The 17,797-nt window shown below is 54.5% G+C and overlaps 1 protein-coding gene across 7 annotated transcripts in view; it reads right to left on the bottom strand.

The window, feature by feature from the left end:
* SLCO2B1 (solute carrier organic anion transporter family member 2B1) overlaps positions 1-14,323 on the bottom strand; it is a 46,834-nt gene extending 32,511 nt beyond the window's left edge. The window contains exons 1-3 of one of the 7 annotated variants that reach the window (XM_025848538.2): positions 13,979-14,322; positions 1,781-1,911; positions 545-682 (exon numbers count right to left, since the gene is read on the bottom strand). In XM_025848538.2, the coding sequence (XP_025704323.1) occupies positions 545-682; positions 1,781-1,911; positions 13,979-13,994 (285 nt within the window). In that variant the 5' untranslated portion in view covers positions 13,995-14,322. Of the gene's footprint in view, positions 1-544; positions 683-1,780; positions 1,912-6,075; positions 6,292-13,978 lie in introns of those variants that run through there. The other 6 variants (XM_073879719.1, XM_073879717.1, XM_073879720.1 and 3 more) reach the window with 6 other exon arrangements.
* Between the last annotated feature and the right edge of the window lie 3,474 nt (positions 14,324-17,797).

The raw sequence follows: 17,797 nt of genomic DNA, 5'->3' as shown, positions 1-17,797 counted from the left end.
CTAATCTCCCCAAAGCGGCTTGTCCCCTTCTCCCTGCTTCGCTGTGGGCCCCAGACTTAGGGATCTCCGAGCAAGCCTGAGAAGACACTCATGCCACGCTATCACTCCCTCCCCCTGCCACCCACTGCACCCAAAGTTCTGCCTTGGCTCTCAAATTTTAAGTCTGTCTCACTACTATTGAAGTGACTTCCTCTGACTCCTCCCCGGGACAGGCAATAGCCACATAAAGGAACCAAAGGGAGAGTGGGTGGGTATGGGAATTGTGACTAGCTCTACAATACCCCACACCCCGACCATCAGAGTGGCCCCAAGGGCAGGACTGCCCGTGCTGTCCTCCGTCCTCACAAGGAGGCAGAGGTCAGTTTCTCTACCAGGACACGAAGAAGGAGCTGGCTAAGGAGATTTGGGGAGGAAGCTGTGGCAGGGTGGCCTGTGGGCACCGGGCCGGGAAGGGTTTATGTCAGGCTAGTGAGAGAGGGGGGTGAGGAAGTGGGGGTGAGAGGCTCCTCGACTCCCACCCCCGTGGCTGCACCAGGGCCAGTACCTCGTTGAAGGCAGCCAGCAGGCCTGAGGTCTGACTGGAGAGGCCAAAGCGCTTCTCCACTGTGGAGATGGAGCTCTTGAGGTAGCCGGAGATCATGAGCTGTGCTAGCTGCAACAGGCTGTGGCACAGGACGAAGAACTGCCAGGGGGGGCCCAGGCGGGGGGGTCGCCGGCCGGGGCGGGGCAGGGAGATAGGTGGGGATTCAGTTAGAGAGGGTGGTGGTTGGGAGACAGAGACGGAGTTGGGGAAAGGGAGGAGCAAGGAATAGAGATGGGGAAACAGGGTCAGGGGAGACAGACACACAGGAGAGAGAGAGAGAGAGAGAGAGTCAAGAATAAGGGGAGGGGGAGAGAGAACGAGAGAGAGTTACTGGAGTAGCCCATGGCTTCTCACACAGGCCTAAAAACGACACAAACTGTCCTGGGTACATTCAGGGGGTCTTGGTGCCACCTCAGACCTACATGACTGAGAGTAAGGTCTTTCTGGGGCCAAGAACGATGGGAGTCACTCTGACCCTCAGAGCTCCCCTGGGCCGGACTGCACCTTCCGCCCTGTTCCACCACCCTGCCCCTTTCTCCAGGAAGCTCTCCCAGATCATTCTCCACCTCAACCCACCCACTCCTCCCCTAGAGCTCCCTTGGGAGACCACTTGCACACACCGAATCCTCAAGCTGACTACCCCACCTAGCCCCACCCCAAACATCCGGACCCCCCTCCGGATGAACTGGCAGAATTCCCAGGAGAAGAAAACTAACTTCAAAGAAGGGTGTTTATGCCAGAGCTTAAAAATATTCCCTCTGTTCTTCTGAGTCTTGGTTTCCTCTTGTGTACAACAAGGACTGCGTCCCTACCCCTCAGGGCTACCGTGAGGACCAAACAGGCCCTGGCACCCAGGGTATGCCTGGCTGTTTAGGATGCCTGGAGGAGCCAGAGCTCCCCAACATTCCTACAGATTCAGGATCCCTGGAGTCCTTTCCTTTCCCTGTAGGGAAATGGGAGGCAAGGAGCCTGGTCCCCCACTGCCCACAGAGCAGCCCTTCTTTCTTTTCTGAAGGAGGGAACATGTGCCCCAAACCAAGCTAAATGGTTTAGTGGATTATCCCTTTGATTCTCAGGGCCACCCATTCTATAGATGTGGAAACTGAAGTTCAGAGAAAGGCAGCAGCTTGCTTGGAGTCATACAGCCTTCTCCGCCAGGCTCAGATGGCCCTGTTCCCGGAAGGCCCTGAGTGATACCTTGATGCTATAGAACACACTTCGCCTCAAGTCCCGAGGGTTTGGGCTGGCTTTGCCTCCAGGTGTGTCTTCTGCGCTCATCATGGCCTTGGTGTCCTTGCCTGGTATCTGGGGCTCCTCACCCACTGGCCCTGTGGGACAGACATCCAGGAGGTGAGAGCGGCGATGGAATCCCAGAGAATGGCCCTGTCCCAGGTCACCCAGGGTGTTCCAGGGGTTGGTGGCAATCTGAGCACCCCCAGCCTCCCTGAGGCCCAGCGATGGGAGGGCCCTTCCTAAGAGGGTACGTGATCCATGCACCCATGCTAGCCGGATCCCAGCTGGGACCTCCTGTCTCACACCTTCATATCATTCCCAGCATAAACCTTCCTTCTAGGGAGAAGCTGCCAGCCACACTCCATACCCTTCAAGCAGGGACTCTGGCAGGAAGTATGTGCAGCCTCAGCCCCGCTCGGGCCTGTAGCTAAGAGACATCCAGTGCTCCTGGAGGCTGAGTCTGGCTGTGGGTCTCTCTGGCTCAGGGTAGGATCACAGATTTAGGGTCAAGGCTTGGACCATAGTCAGGGCGTAAAGGTTTTTCCTGGGGGTAGTTCAGAACAGATACCAATGCCCCCACAGGGCACCACCCTGTGTGTAATCCTGGAGTTACCTAACCCCATCTCCAACTCATACATCAAACCGTGTTGCTGGTCGGTGCAGAAAGGGCCCTCAGAGGTGATCCCACTTAACCATCTCCCTCACCCTGGACAAACTGAATTCCCCAAGTGTGGTGATGACTCAGGAGGCAGAGCTGTGGTTAAAATCTGGATCCTTGGCCCCATTAGGCATGTCTGGGTTGCTCCATGGTAACCATGGTAATCTTGCCTGTATCCCACTCACTGCAGCGAGAGCAAAGCTGAACCCCATTCAGGACCATCTCTCCTAGGGTCTCCTGACATTTCACCTCGGTGCGGAGCTCGGAAGTCCGGCTTCGGGAGACTCCGCCCTTCCACTCAAATGGAAACCAACCCCCTTGGCCTTCCTCCCCTCCTGGGGCCCCACTTCCCACGGAAGCCTCCCCCATTGTTTCCTATGTTTCTTAACCTGGTAGGAGTTTCCCCTCATTCAACAAGCTCCTTTTGGAGCCCGGAAATGGACGCAAGGACACCCCTGACCCAGGCAGGGACATGGGGACTCTCCATCTCCAGACCCCGAAGGCAAACCCAGGGAGGGGCCACCCAGAGGCGAAGGGTCTGCGCTCCTTACACAAGGTACCTGGGAGCCTGAGGAATTTTTTTCAACTGAGGTATAGTTCATATGCCATAAACCCCACCCTTTTAAAGCACACAATTAAGTGGGTTTTGGTATATGAAAAAGGGCATCCATCATTGTCATTCATTCCAGAACATCTTCACCATCCCAGTAAGGAACCCCATACCGGTTAGCAGTCCTCCCTCTCCCCAGCGTCTGGCAACCACAAATCTATTTTCTGGCTCTCTGGCTTTGCCTGTTCTGGATATTTCATATAAATTCATATAAAGGAAATAGTACAATATGTAATTTTTTGCCTCACTGCTTTCACGGAGAATAATGTTATAGCGGGCATCCGTACATCATTCCTTTCCATGGTTGGAGAATATCCCATTGTATGAACATACATCACATTTTATTTAGGTTTCAGGTATTGTGAACATTCGTATGTTGTACACATTTTTGTGTCGACATCTGTTCTCAGTTCTCTTGGGTATATAGCCAGGAGTGGAATTCCTGGGTCACGTGGCAACTCCGTTCAACTTTTTAAGAAACTGCCAAACTGTTTTCCAAAGTGGCTGCGCCATTTTATCCTCCCGCCACCAGCGTGTGACGCTTCTAATCTCTCCACATCCTTGTAATACTTATTATTGTGTCTTTTTGATTATGGCCACCCTGGTGGGTAGGAAGCGATATCACATGCGGTTTTGATTAACATTTCCCTAATGAGTAATGATGTCGAGCATCTTTTCATGTACTTATTGGCCATTTAAGTATTTTCTTTGGAGAGACATCTATTCAAATGGCTTAAGGAATTTCAAGAAATGGAAGTGTGTGCGGCTAGGGAGGAGTGCCTTTGGGGGGCATGAGGATTCAGGGGAAACGAGGAGATATTGAAACCAAAGTGACACCTGTCAGGGAGGAGATAAGGGGTTGGCCTAGCGAAGGGACAGGCTCTGCAGAGGTCACTTAGAAGGAGACATGGAGGTGAGGGTGTTCCCGAGCGGACTCCCGCAGAGGAGATTGATGGTACCGTTCCCATGCGCTGGTTTCGCTCACCAGCATAGACTGGTCACTTCCTATAGCACAGAAGCTGGGTTACACGCTCTAATGCAGCTAAGCCTTCACATGCATGTTCTCCATGCTCCCGAAGCCTCCCCATAGCTCTGGGCCTCGGTGCTTTCATTGTCTCTATGCATCTGATGAGCACACTGAGGCTCTGAGGTAACTAGCTCTGCTGGTTAACGTTGGGGCAGGGACTCAAGCCCAGGTGTCAACCTCAACATCACTCCATGCTCCTTGCACAGGTTTGATGAGGGGAAGAAGCACAATGCTCTTCTCTGTCACGGCCCTAACTGGCAGTGAACACCCACCAAGGGGCGAGGCCAACCAGGTGATGAGGTTGGAGCTGAGTCTGGGAGGGCAGCAGTCACTGACCAGAAGGCGCTGAAAGAAGTCCACGATATGGAGAAGGGAGGGCGACAGAAGATCAGTGGACCAACTTAAGGAATCCTCTACCTTCCCATGGGCGAGTCCTCAGCCTGAGCCTCCTGATGAAGGAGGGAAGCCGTGCCCTCTGGGAGTAGTCAGTGCATTGGGTGGTCACTTGGTCACTGAATGGGGCTGGTCAGGCAGGTAACCAGGCCTCTTCAAGTTCTTCCTGTGGGCTAAGGCCTCTGAGTAGGCTGGCAACAAAATAGTCTGACTCTCTAAGTAAGGACAAAGCTCCCTTAGGAAGGAGGGTCCTGAGTCCAGGAAAGTACAACCTCTTCATGTGATATCTCCAAGGGCCTTCCCATCCTGTGAAGATTTTGTCAGGGGTCACCCCTGACAGGAGAGGGGGCCACTGTGGGGGTGAACCTGGGCTGGGCCTGGGTGGCCTGCAGGAATGAGGGGAGACATAGGGAACCTGGCCCCAGGAAAAAAAAAATGCCAATTTGTCTCTCTCCGAGGTGGGCAACCAGGTTTTGGGGCTCCAGGTAGGCCAGCTGGTTCTCAGGGCTGGAGCCCACATCCTCAGAGCGGGCAGGGAAGGGGTCTGGGTACCTGTCAGTTGGTAACATGGCTGGCTGTGGACACAGGCCCACTCATGTCCATCAGCTGGTTAGTCACTGGTCTGGCTGTCTCTCAGGAGACTTGTCTGTTCAGGCAAGCTGAGCTAGCCAGCTAGTCAGTCAGTCATCCTGAATGTCTTTCAGCCAGAAACCTTCAGTTCACTCAGAGACTCCAAACATCTGTAAGGCAGAGGCTCTGCCTCTAGAGACCCCCGCCATGGGCAGGTATCAGCATTCTTCACACCAGCTGAATCCAGGGTGATGAGGACCAAGGTTTCAGAGAGCAGCCTGACAGAGAAGGCTAGATTTCTCTGCCTGTTCTTTGCCAGAAATGCTGAAAGTCCTAACCTCCTCCAGCCACCTCCCAGCTGTAAACAGAAAATCCCAGGGGCAGGTATGGCGCTGAGCATGGGTTCCAAAGCCCTCAGACCTGGGTCTGAGCCCCAGCTCTGTCACCGGTAGCTGAGTGAGCCTGGACATGACCTTTCATCTTTCTGAGCTGTTGCCTCACCCTCCAGATGAGAAGACAGCATCTACCTCAAGGAGATGAGGCATCCAGCCCCTGCCCAGGCCTTGAGACACAGTAGGCCCCACTGAAGACAATTACCCTCCCCTCTCCTGATAATCTTCAAGCGCCTCCGAGGCCACAGGGCCCAGCGGAACCCATTCCCTTCCACATGCAGCTGGCCCCTCCAAGTTAATGCCTCCTTCCGACAGCACCATCCTTCCCTCCCTAGATTATCTCTCCCTCTCACCCAAGCCCCAACTTACCACAAGGAGGACCTGGGACCCCTTCCCTCCATGCACACTCACTAGCTTCAGGGGCACTGCCCAGGTTTGAGTCCCCCGTGGCTGCAATCCTGCTGTGTGGCCTGAGACCAGTGGCCCCTTTGCTTCCTCCTCTGCAAGGCAGGGACTGTAATCCCCACATCCCAGGACAGAAAGAGCCCACTGAGAACCACATCCTTCCACCCCACATTCAGCCTGGACACTAAAAGCCTGAAACCACACTTTACGGTCTACATGAACTTGGGCCTTACAATTCCACTGTCTTCATTCGCATTTTTTCTTCTTATGCTTCCCAGACCGACCAGTTCAAACAAATGGCTTCATTGTTCATTACAGGAACTTTCTGAAAGACCCCTCGACTCTTCAAGGGAAACCATCCACAGAGTGTGAGCCTCCGACTCTTTGACTCTCTCCCCGACAAAATCCTCACCTTGTTATTTCCACCAACAAACTGTTGTATCATGATTCTTACCCAATCCCAGTCAGGCCTCCCCCCTCTCCCTCCCTCCCCACACCAAAGGACCAGCCTTAAAACAAACTTCCAATTCTCAGCAAATATTGACCTTACCTCCCCACTCTGAATCACTGCCAAAGCTCTGAGAAGCGTTCTTATCCCTCCTCACAGTAAACAACAGCATTTGTCTTACCAACAGGTTCCATCGGTAACGTGTGGGGAAACCAGTACAAGCACAACGTGTAGCAGGGTGTGCAGTAAGTGTTGTTTTATCACCCGTCGGGCAGCCAGTCTTTCTGTCAGCTGTCTGTCCTGCCACAAACTCCATGCTGGCTTCCATACTTGCTTTGCCACATTGCCACATCTGGAACTTGAGAATCCAGAGAAAGTTCAACCCCAGAGGGCTGAAGAGGTGTGAGCTTGGGAGACCCAGCTCTCTGCCTCACCGTAATCCTCTACAGGAAGGGTCTTGGAGGAGCTTGTCCGAGGAACTTGTCTGAGGGGCTACCACTCTGTGCTGGGCTGGGCTGGCCTGGGCTCACTCACCAATCCTCCTAGCACCCCTTAGAGATAGCTGCTGTGATTCCATGATGCAGAGGAGGAAACTGAGGCACAGAGAGGGGAAGCAACTTATCCAGGGTCCTGGGGCTGGTAAATGGCAAAGCCTGGACCGGAACCCAGATCTGCCTGACTCCTGGGCCCCCAGTAGCAACCACAAGAAGGTTGGCTGCAAAGATGGCCTTAGAACAAACGAAACATACACAATCCCCATGCAGCCGTTTCTTATTCCAACCTGGCTTCCCTTCTGTGCTTTGTCTAAGGTAGTTTTATGGGGAGAGTCTGCCATTCTACCAGCTGATTCTTTACAGAGTGTCCGTCGTTCACTGGTGACGGCCTCAGAGAGTGCTGTCGGGGCAAGGCTGGAGAGAGAGAAACGAGGGGACAAGGACACGTGGGGCCCTGAGTCCCATACTCCAGGGGACCCGAGGATGGTGGGAGTTCAGGACTCATAACCAAGGCCCAGATTTGAACTCTCAGGAGGGACCTGCTGGGAAATGCCGAGAGAGCCTGTGAGGGTTCTCACATCCTGGGGACCAAGGAAGGGCAAGGCAATGGCACTTTCTCTCCAGAACATTCCAGCCTGTCTCCAGCAGAGAGAGCAAAATCAAAGATCACTTAGACCCCGTATGGCCTCGGGCCAGCAACTAGACTTTTCTGAGCCTCTGTGTGATAGGAATACTAAGCCTTGCCTCTCTAGCCTGTGTGAGAGTCACACAGTATAATGTCCTTTGTCAACATGAGGCTATCCTGCAAGTGGCAGTTTCGTCAGCCTTTGCTGCAAACTCACCAGGCAATCTATTTCCAGGTCTGGCCACCAGGGCCCAGAAAAAAACGATATTCCTTCCTGTGGGCGCCTCAGCCCCAGCACCACTCACCCACGTCCCCCTGATCCCTGAAGCAGCACAGACCCCTCCGGATGCCTCCCTCTGCCGTTTCTTGTCTTCTCCCCACACCCCATCCCCCCAGCGGCATTCCAAGGTCCTGTTTTTTTTTAACGACTTCCCTGTACAAGGGAACAAAAGGCCTCTCCCCACACCCTTTGCCAAGACCATCAAAAGAACTAGCAGAGATAGAGTATAAGGCAGAGGTTTGAAGGAGAGGCCCCGGCCAAAGGCCCCGTGTGCAGTTGTGTGGGCTGTGCACCACGAAGGGAATGGTGCCCTCTGGAGTTGTGGGGCAGCGCATGGCAGTCCTACCTGGTGGCACATCTGGCTTCTAGATGTTTTGGGGGGCTTGCGCAATGCTTGCTTTCTGAGTGTTTTTAAGTTAGTGGCCAGCATTTAAAAACGAGAAATTTCACATAAAACTCCAGATTTTTTGCTTTTTCCTGAAAGATTAGCCGATGTGGCAATCCTGGGCCCACATTCTCATATAGCGATACTCAGCTGGCCCAAGATGCAATTTGCGCTGTTGGAGTCTCTTTGTGGGGATAGGGGGGTGCCTGCCTGGTGTGTTTTCAGGGACCCTCTTCATCTGTCTGTGACTCCACAGCAACACTGGGCTGGGGAGCCCCCTGGACAGGAAGCCAGGGCTGGGTTGAGCCTTTGAGGGGCGCATAAACAGGGCCAGAGAGGACCATGACTTGCCCAGGGTCTCCACATGGGAAGAACTGGTCTCTGCTGGTTCTAGAAGTAACAATGAAGATTCATTCCACACACCCTGACAGCTCTCCAAGGCAGGCTGCTGGGGACTCAGAGGCCAGCAGCCCCAGTCCTTGCCCTCAGGGAGCTCCCAGTGTCTGGGGGTGGGGGTAGGTGGGGAAGCAGACATCCAACACAGAATCCCAGTGACATGAGCTCACTGAGGTAACAAGGAGTTTCGAAACTACAGAAACACAGCAGAGACCCTAGCCTAGATTGCAAGGTTCTGAAAGGCTTCTTAAAGCAAGAAACATCAGAGGAAAGGGCAGAAATATCAAAGTACAAAGAATGCTCAGGGAACAAATGGTCTGGCAAGGCCGGAGCACTGGGGCCACGGTGGGGGTGTGGCGGGGGGCTGGGGCTGGACTGGTTGGAGGAGCCGGGCTATGATGAGCCCGAATGCCAGGCTGAAGGGCTGGGCTTTGTTCTGAGCCCAGGGATGAGGTCTGATTTGGCTACCTGGGGAGACCTCCGTGCCTGTGAGGGGAGAGTGGAAGAGTCAGGCGATGGGCAGGGACCAGGGAGAAGGCAGGAGTGGGGTCCAGAGCGGCGAGTGACCATGGGGCCTGGGCTAGGGAGTGGCTAGGAGAGTAATGAACTGAGGTACCACAGTGGGGAGGTAGGATGGGCAGGACTTGGTGGAAGATCAGCTGTGGGGGGTGCAGGAGGCCGAGGAGTCCTGGGGGCAGGGGTGGAGCAGGGAGGCGCAGCTCTGCATCTGGGCCTATCATCATTGAGGGCCGGGATTAAAACGCGGTGGTGAGTTCAGCCTTGGCCGTGGTGAGTTTGGGGTGGTGGGGCAGGGGGGGTGGTGCACCAAGGGAGAGATGTTTAGGGGGCTGTGGGCTCTAGGAGAGCCCATGAGAGGATACGGGCTGGAGTCAGCTCTCTGGCTGTCCGGAGACAAGAGTGGAAAGAGGGTAACAGAAGCCACAAGTGGGCAACCTGCCCAGCAAGAGTGAGACGCCTCCGGCATAGGCCCCATCTGAAGAGAACAGAGCAAAAAGAAGCACCTACCCTGGAACTGTGTTCAGATGCCGTGGGGGGGGAGGGGACAGTGTCACAAAGGCGCCAAGATGTTTTTGGAAAACCTACCAGCTTCCAGCTCTGACACACCCATGGCCCGAGCCTGGGAAGGGAAATTTTCCCAGCAGCAGATATTGGGCAATCCGTCCCTCATAACAATGACAGATACTTCTCGGGAGTTAGTGGAGTAGAAGGAAGGCAGCGTGGCCAACTCCTTCCTTAAGCCCTTACCTCCTAGATTGTTCTGTATGCCCTCAGCTTGCTGGTCCCTCCTACCTAGCTCCTGCGGCCCACGCCTGCTGTCTCGTCTTCCGTAAAACCCCTTCCTGGGCCGGTTCCCTCAGACCTTCCTCTGGGCTGCAGGGCTGGTCAGTCTCCTGCACTATTTAAGTCCCCCTGATGAAGCAGTAAGCTCCCCAGGGCAGCACCTGTCCCATCCTATGTCCTGATGGACCATGTCCCTGCTGAAACCCTCTAGGTCAGAAGACTTTGGAATCAAATATTTGCTTTGCCACATCGGAGCTGTGTGACCTTGGGCAGCTTAGTTAGCCAATGTCAGTTTCAGTTTCCTTCTCTGGGAGCGAGAGAAGAGGGCCGGTTTCATGGAGTGTTTGTAGGATTGTTGTCCCCAACAATAGGCGGCCCCCGCCTCCCTTCCCACCACCGTCTATACCATGTGAGAACGGACATCTCAGCCTCAAAAGGTCAACAACCGCTTTTTTGGGAACCGCTCCTGTCTCATTTACCCGCCCCTAGTGAACAGTGTTCTCTGGCCCCATAGACGCTTGCCATTCTCCAAATTCAACCTATTCTTTTCACCCTCCTGCCTTTGCACATGCTGGACCCTCAGCCTGGAGTGTCCTTTCTCGCCAGCAAACCACTTCTCATCTTTCAAGGCCTGGCCCAGCTTAAAAACATGATTGTTGAACCAAGCTAAGCTGAGGGAGGGAGAAGACGGGGCTGGAGCATGGGAATGTGGGAGGAGGGGCTCAGGTTGGGGTGGGGGTGGGGGCCCCAGTTTCCAGTGCGGCCCGAGTGAGCTTCTGGAGGGGGTCAGCGAGCTTCTGGAGGGGAAAGAGTCGGAGGCACGAAGGGCTTGGCTGTCATCATTGGGAAATTCCTCCTTGCAGGGCTTCTGGTGGTCTGCTGGGATGACAACAGCATGGTTGAGGTCCAGCTCTTGCTGGCCTCCCAGCTGTTGTTTCTTGAGGAAGATCATGCAGGGTGGGGGAGGAGGCCAAGCACTTTCTGGTGGTTTCCAAACTGGGTCAGGCACCCTGTGCTGGGACTTTCTGTTCCCAGTTCCAGCCCTGGCTATCCCAACTAGAAAGATGACATTAAAAACAGTGTGGAGGGCCTGGGGGGCAGGGTGAGCCCTGAGCACATAGGGAATCCAGGTCAGTCTCCTTCAGCCTAAGGCTCAGAGAGAGGTGGCCATTGGCTTTGGCCATGCTGCCCACCCCTCCCCGCCCCAACCATGAGTCCCAGCTCATCTCTCTGTGTGCTTACATTTACCCCCTAGGGCCCTATTATACCCAACCTCACTCCATACCATGAGTCTCCAGTCCTCAACCTAGAGTAGGCTTTCAAAACAGGTTGGCGGGAAGGAAGGAATGTCATGGGAGGAGACAGGGAGTGGAGGGAGGACAGCTTAGGCACCGAGACTTTCCCAGATCCTCACATCTCCCAAGCCTGTGCTGAAATCTGGGGCCCCAAGAATGGTTCAAATCCGACCCCACCTCCAGGAAGCTCCCAGTCTGGGGAGGGAGGCACTGTTCTCCATCATTTCAAGCATTAACGCTTAGGGCTCTGGGCTGCAGCCCATGAGGGATGGCAGGCACCAAGTTTACTTCTTTACTTTTTCCCGGCCCCCAGGGTGCAGCTGAAGTTGGGGCTGGCACCCTGGACACAGCCCAGCCCCCTCATCACCGATGGGGAGATCTGACCCTTCCCCTGCAGAGGGGCCTTTGCTGCACTTCTTCCAGAGACAGAAGATTGGGCTTCTCAGTATAGGAAGAGACCAAATGACCACCTCAGCCAACCCCCTCCATCTGTCACACAGAGAAAGTGAGTCCCAGAAAGGGACAGAAGCAGAGGGGGCTTTGAATGCCCAGCCCCTGACTGTAGGGTTTAGGCAAGCCTGCCATCCGGTTCACAGCTGCCTGAGATCAGGCCCAGTAGGCAAGGCCTCGCCTGGGAGGAAATAACCACCCCAACCCCACCCATTCCCCAGTCACTCGCACCCAGAGAATAGTTTGCTTTGTCCAGAACCAGTGGAGAAGCGCCCAAGTCTTGGGTGGAGTCTCACTAGTGTGGGGTCTGCGGAAGAGAGGAGGGAGACCCGAGGGTCATGGCAGAGAGAGGAAAGAGCTTTGGCATCAGGACAACCTGCCCCCACTCTGCTGGCCCCCACTCTGCTGCTCCCTTGCTGGGTGACCTTGGGTGAGACCACTTGCCCTCTTGGAGCATCTGTTTCCTCAACTTTTAAAAAGGGTGAGAGAATGTCACTGAATTCTCATACAGCCAGTGACGCAGAGCTCAAAGTTTGACCTGGGGCTGCTAGTTCTTTCCTTTGCCCTACCTATCTGCCCCGGATTGATGCACTTTGAACCCAGGACGGCTGGAAAGCAGCAGAAACAATACGAGCAACAAGAAAAGATGAACCTCGAAGAAGAGAAGTCAAGCAGCAGACGTGAGATATGTTACTTCTAGCTGGGGAATCCGTCTGGAAGACTTCCTGGAGAAGCTGATGTTTGGAGGAGTTGGCAAATGGCAAATTTCACCAGAACCAGTGAAGAAACGTGGGCAGATACCTTCCTGGTAGTGGTAAAAGCTGTGAGCAAAAAGCAGAGGTAGGAAAGAGGCTTCTCTGAAATCACAAAAGGAATGGCCTCGGGAGATCAGTTTCTCCAACTCCTCCCCCACAGACAGGGAAAGCTCTGCCTGTTGCCGAAGGGCACATGGTGAGCTGGTGGTAGGGCTGGGCTGAGAGCCAGATCTGACCCTGATTCCTCTCTCTGATGTCTGCCCCTGGCTAGGACAGCTGACCCCTCTCCCTCACGCAAGCTGGCCCCTGCTCTTTTCCCAGGCTCCAGTCTCTGTACCCTGCCCCACCTGCATTCCCATACCCCTCAGATGTCCTCAGACCAGAAGGAGCTCAGGGTGGGGCCCAGGAAGCAAAGCCAGAGGTGGCCCCCGGTGGCCCAGTGGGCAGACGGGGGATCAGCCTCCTGCTGTATGTGCGGGAGGTCGGGGCGGCTAGAGAATAGTCTAGAGCTGAGCCCTGCAGGGGTCAGAATAACAGTGGGGTGAGGGGGACAAGCCAATACAGCCAAAGTCTCTAGTTTCTTCCCATACCTGTAGGGTCACAACCCTCCCATCCTGCAGCGAGCCAAAGCTGATGGGTAATTTGGTCTGTCAGTGGCCCATCTCCAAACCAACCACCCAAGTCTGACCTCATTGTCATCTCTCCGGCAAGGCCCCCAGAGGAAGCATCCACCCCACCCTTCCTGCCATTCCAGGGTCCCCAAGCCGCGTCAGGCCGCCCACGAAGCCCTCGGTGCCGCCCGCACAAGCCAGGGAGGAGGTTCAGTCCTGCCTGAGTGGGCGTGAGGCTAACACAGCCAACAGGGGACAGACAGCTGGAAGGAGACCAGAGGTGATCACTGCAGGGCACCGTGTCTGAAGACCCTTTGTTTCTTCCACCTCCCTCCTCTGCCCAAGAAATGCTCAGCGGGGCGCTCCATTCCCAGAACCTCCGCCCTCTCCACGTGGCGCGTGTCACGCTGCAGGCTGGGCTCTGCAAGCCTCTCTCTGAACCCCTTTCTCTTCTGTGCTGAGCTTTCGGATTCTTCGTGGCAGGCCTGCCTGTCTCTCTCCTGTCTGTCTCTGTCTGCGTCTCTTCATTTCCCCCTGTCTCTTCTGCAGCCTTCTCTCCGGGGCGGACCTCCTTCCCTGTCCCTGCACAGTCCTGCAGACACCTGTTGGCCTTTGTCTTCTCCTCTGTCCCAGCCTTTGTCTGACTGCCTATCTCTGGACTTCCTCTGTCTCTGACTCCACTTTTGTCTGTATATTTGTCTGCTTTGTCTGTCTTTATCTCTGCCTGCTTTGGACAGGGAACAGGGCTCAGTGAGGGGCTCGAGTGGCCCGATTTTCCATTGTCCTCTCAGCATCTCTGTCTCATCAAGGAAGGTAGGCTGGGTTCCCCGCCTCCAGCTGAGTAAACAGCGTCCCTTCCTGCCCCTTGCGTCATTCACTCATTCATTCAAACACTTTCTCTAGGTCTGGCCTTATGGCTGGCTCTGTGTGGAGGAACCACGAGTCCCCCAGCCCACCCCACCCAGTACACCCATTTTGGCTCCACAGCCTCCTCACCCTCCACACTGGGAATGTGGCCCCCAGACTCCTTCCCAGTGCCCCTTCCTTAATTTCATCCAAGACTTACCTATTCTGGGTCCCATGATTCATGGGGTGCAGTGAATTCCTATTTCAATGTCAAGAGGCAGGCAGGGGAGGGAGTGAGACCTTATCAGGGGCCCCTGCAGACAGCAGCCACGAGCCACCGAAGGGAGGCACTAATGTGGAGACTCCAGGCACTGGGGCCGATGCTGCTCGGGCCACACTGGATCACAGCCACCTCTTCTGAGATGGGGTAGGAATTCCTGTAATACTTGACTCCACTCTCCCAGGACCTGCCTCATCCAGTTACTGGTTCCTTCTGGCTCTCTCTCTCTCTCTCTCTCTCTCTCTGAATTCCTCTGATCTTTGGCTGGGACAGCCCAGGGCCAGAGTGGTGCAGGAGGCTGGGTTTCTTTCGATCCGGCCCCGCTGCTGGGAGGAGGCTGCTGTGTCACCTCCCCTCAGCCTGTTCCTTCACATCCTCTCGCCTCAGCATTCCCCTGCATATTTTCTCTTCCTCCATTAGCAGTAGAGAGGTGGCGGGCAGAGGGAATGTTGATGGTCCCCGAGCCCTGGTCTCATTCAGTCTGGATTCTCCAGTCTCCTCTTGCACTCCCATTCTCAAGCTGTCCCCCACCAAGCTCTTGTCCCCCACCACATCTTGTCACCTTCCATGAGCCCCATAGAGAGCCCCTCTTCCCCCAGGGTCCCCCTTCCCAGAATCCCTGGCCCCCTGAAGATCTCAACCCCTCTCACTAAACCCCCATCTCCTCTCTGAGCTCGGAAGATCCAGAGCAAGGAGTAAGTCCGTTCACCAGGATTCACAATGGCCAGCCCGCCTTAAGGGACTCACGGCAACAGCTCATGAGGTGGAGCTGCATCTTGGTGGAGGGGGTCGGGGAGGAGAAGGGCAAATCTGCAATTTCAAGAGTTTTCTGGATTGAAGGCTGAGGATGGAGGCCTTGGAGCCAGACAGACCTGGGTCTCATTTCAGCCGGCTACGTGGTCTTTGACAAGTTCCTGTATCTCTGAGTATCATTTCCCTCATCCATAAAGAAAGGACAGCGGACCCCTCACTTGTAAGGCTGCTGTGTAAGTTCAGCGAGCAAGAAAAAAGCCAAGCCTGAAGGCCTGGAGCTCAGAGAAGGAAGCCACAGAGGCAGGTCTCAGAACAGGCCAGCAGAGGAAACATACCGGTTTGCCTTTCCCAGCTTGCTCAGCACTCGCACGTGAGGCCCTTCCGGATCTATCAGCCCTCTAGGCCAGCTGCTTATTCCCCCATTTTATGGATGAGGCACTGAGTCTCAGTAACTGCCCAGAGATCACCCAGCTAGTAGGTGGTGGGGCCATGCCTTGAACCTTTGGTGCTAGAACCAGGCTTTTTCTTCCACCCAGGCTGCATTTTCTGAGGAAGACCTCTGGGTTTCCCCAGATCCAAGATACAGAAGTGAACTTGACCCAGGTCTAGGAATAAGGTCTTTGCATGAAATGGGGATGTGGATTTGGAATCCAACTTTCAGGGTACAGTGATAAGAGAAATATCCATGGACCCCACTTGGCTCCCGGGGGCTATATGAGGGAGCTGGTGGGAAGCAGGGAGTCTTTGAAATAATCAGTGTACAGCCTGGCACATAGTGGCCCTCCATAGATACTCATTGCCTGACTGTCTTTGAGAAACCAGGAATGTGAATGCATGACCACCATACTAGGAAAGGTCAATCGTTGGCTCAGATTGATATAAAGACCAGGCCCTGCTCCTGCTTGAGAAAACCAAATTGGTTCTATTTCTGTGTATTACTGAAGTCAGTAGTGCGAGTCTTCACAGAGACTGGCAGAGGTGCCAACTTCAGACTCCAAATTGCAGGTGCATGGTTAAGAGAGAGAAGGTCCCTTTAGGCTTTCTGGAAACTCAGTTGCCTCCATCTTGGCTTCAGAGGCTGAAAAAGTTCTATACGTGGATTGCTCTGGGTACCTGTCGGGCCCAGCTTGGCTGGCTAAGTTCAGCTCATCAGTCTTTGAGTGAAACAATGCACAACGCTCCCCAAGGCGTGGAACATACCATAACCTCCGACATGAGTGCTCTTCATTTATCTCTTCGGCCTCCCCAGGTTGACGTAGCCCGGTCGGAGAATATTCCTGAACTCATCTATGGAATTGGAATAAGGGTCAGCTACCCAGCAGCGTCTGGGAATTAGGCTAACGGGCCTTCGGGGGCTCTTGGGCTAATCCCTCTGTGACGTCCCATCATGGGTAGCCCCAGCTTGTTCAACCAACCTGCTTTGCACCCCTGCCTTACCACTTGCCAACATGGTGTTTGCCGAACCCGGTGCATTTTACAGAGCCCCATGGTGTGTGTAGATTGCAACACCATCTGCAGATTCCCACAGTTTGCAAAACTTGATGCCTTTTTTAGAGTCCCACGCTGTTGGCAAAGCCCAGCATGGCTCGCAGAACTTCTGAGGCCCCATGATGCGTGCACAGTCTTGCGTCTCATGCCGAGCCTGATGCTGTTCGTAAAACCTTGGGCTGTTTGCAGAACCCAGGCCCTTCCCTTCTTTAATAAGTCAACCCATGTAGGGGGTTTGCAAACCCAGAAAAATAGGACAGTCTTCATTTTATAGAACTATCTGAATTTGGGTGTAACAGAATAGTGCTGAGCTCCGGACCGGAGACCTCAGTTCTGGTCACAGCTCTGTCACTAACTAGCCATGGGATTTGCAGCAAGTCCTCCCTCCTCTCTGGGTCTCAGTCTTCTCATCTGTTAAATGGAGACCATCACCTCCCACCTCCCACCTTCGGGACTGTCATGAGTGTCACTGTGAGAAGGCCCAGAAGATGGGGAGGCAGCGGTAGCAAGGGGAAGAGTAGCCAGAGGCTCCTTCCTGAAAAAGGCTCCAAACTGCCATCTCAGCACCTCTGCTCCCACTTCCCTTCAGCCTGGCAGCCAGGAGCCGGATGTCTATAAATGAGCCTTTGGCTGCGCAGACAAGTGAGGACCTCAGTCAGAGTTCGAGCCTTCCCCACCCCCAGACGCTGCCTGGGGTCAGAACCCAAGCTACACAGCCATGCTCCCATGCATGGCTCATTTAATCTGCTCAAGGAGGGCTGTGTCATACTTATTTCACCCATGAGGACCCTGACACTCAGAGAGTCCTTGTGTCTTGCCCAGAGCTACAAGTCAAACAGACAGCAGGGGCCGGGATCCGAGCCAAGGACAGCAAAGATGGACGCATGGTACCTAGAAGGTCAGAGCAGGAAGGAAACTGGAGCACATTTCATTCAATCCTTCCCTTGCTCCGACTGGGAGACTGAGGCCTGGAGAGACCACAGGGAAGTCATTGTCTCTCCTTAGGCTTCAGTTTCTCTCTCTGGTGGATGAGAAAAAGACCCCAGCCTGCCAAGGGTTCAGGATTTTATCCCTCTTTGTTGGCACAGCTCTTGGATCAAGACAGAAAATTTCCGAATCATGCGAGGAGAAGCGCAGGTCTGCAGGCAGGTGGGTGCATGGCCTGGCCACTCAGCCCGGCCCACCTTGGCTCAGCACAGCCACTAGCTCCTGCAGCCCACCCAGCCTTGCACAGCATGCTCTCTCTACAGCTTACACTCCCCTGGAGGTTCCTCCTTGGCAAGCCCTTTTGCCCCAACAGCAGCTTTCCCCTGGGTCCAACGGCATCCACCTCCCACCAGGTTCTCCCTCCAGGCTGGAGAGAATATGTACTATGCTAGAAACTCTGCATCCCTCCCTGAATGTGGCAGCCCCAGGCCCCAGAAAGAGCATGAGCTTGGGCATCAGACAGGTCAATCCTGATACAGTAGATTTTTTTTTTAAAACATTTTATTTCTTTATTTGACAGACAGAGACATA

This window comes from Callorhinus ursinus, unplaced genomic scaffold, assembly GCF_003265705.2.
Source record: "Callorhinus ursinus isolate GAN/ISIS: 27379988/994484 unplaced genomic scaffold, GSC_fseal_2.0 scaffold35, whole genome shotgun sequence".
Lineage (NCBI taxonomy): Eukaryota > Metazoa > Chordata > Mammalia > Carnivora > Otariidae > Callorhinus > Callorhinus ursinus.
The sequence above is the reverse complement of the archived record's forward strand: the minus strand, read 5'-3'. Positions and strand labels throughout refer to the sequence as shown.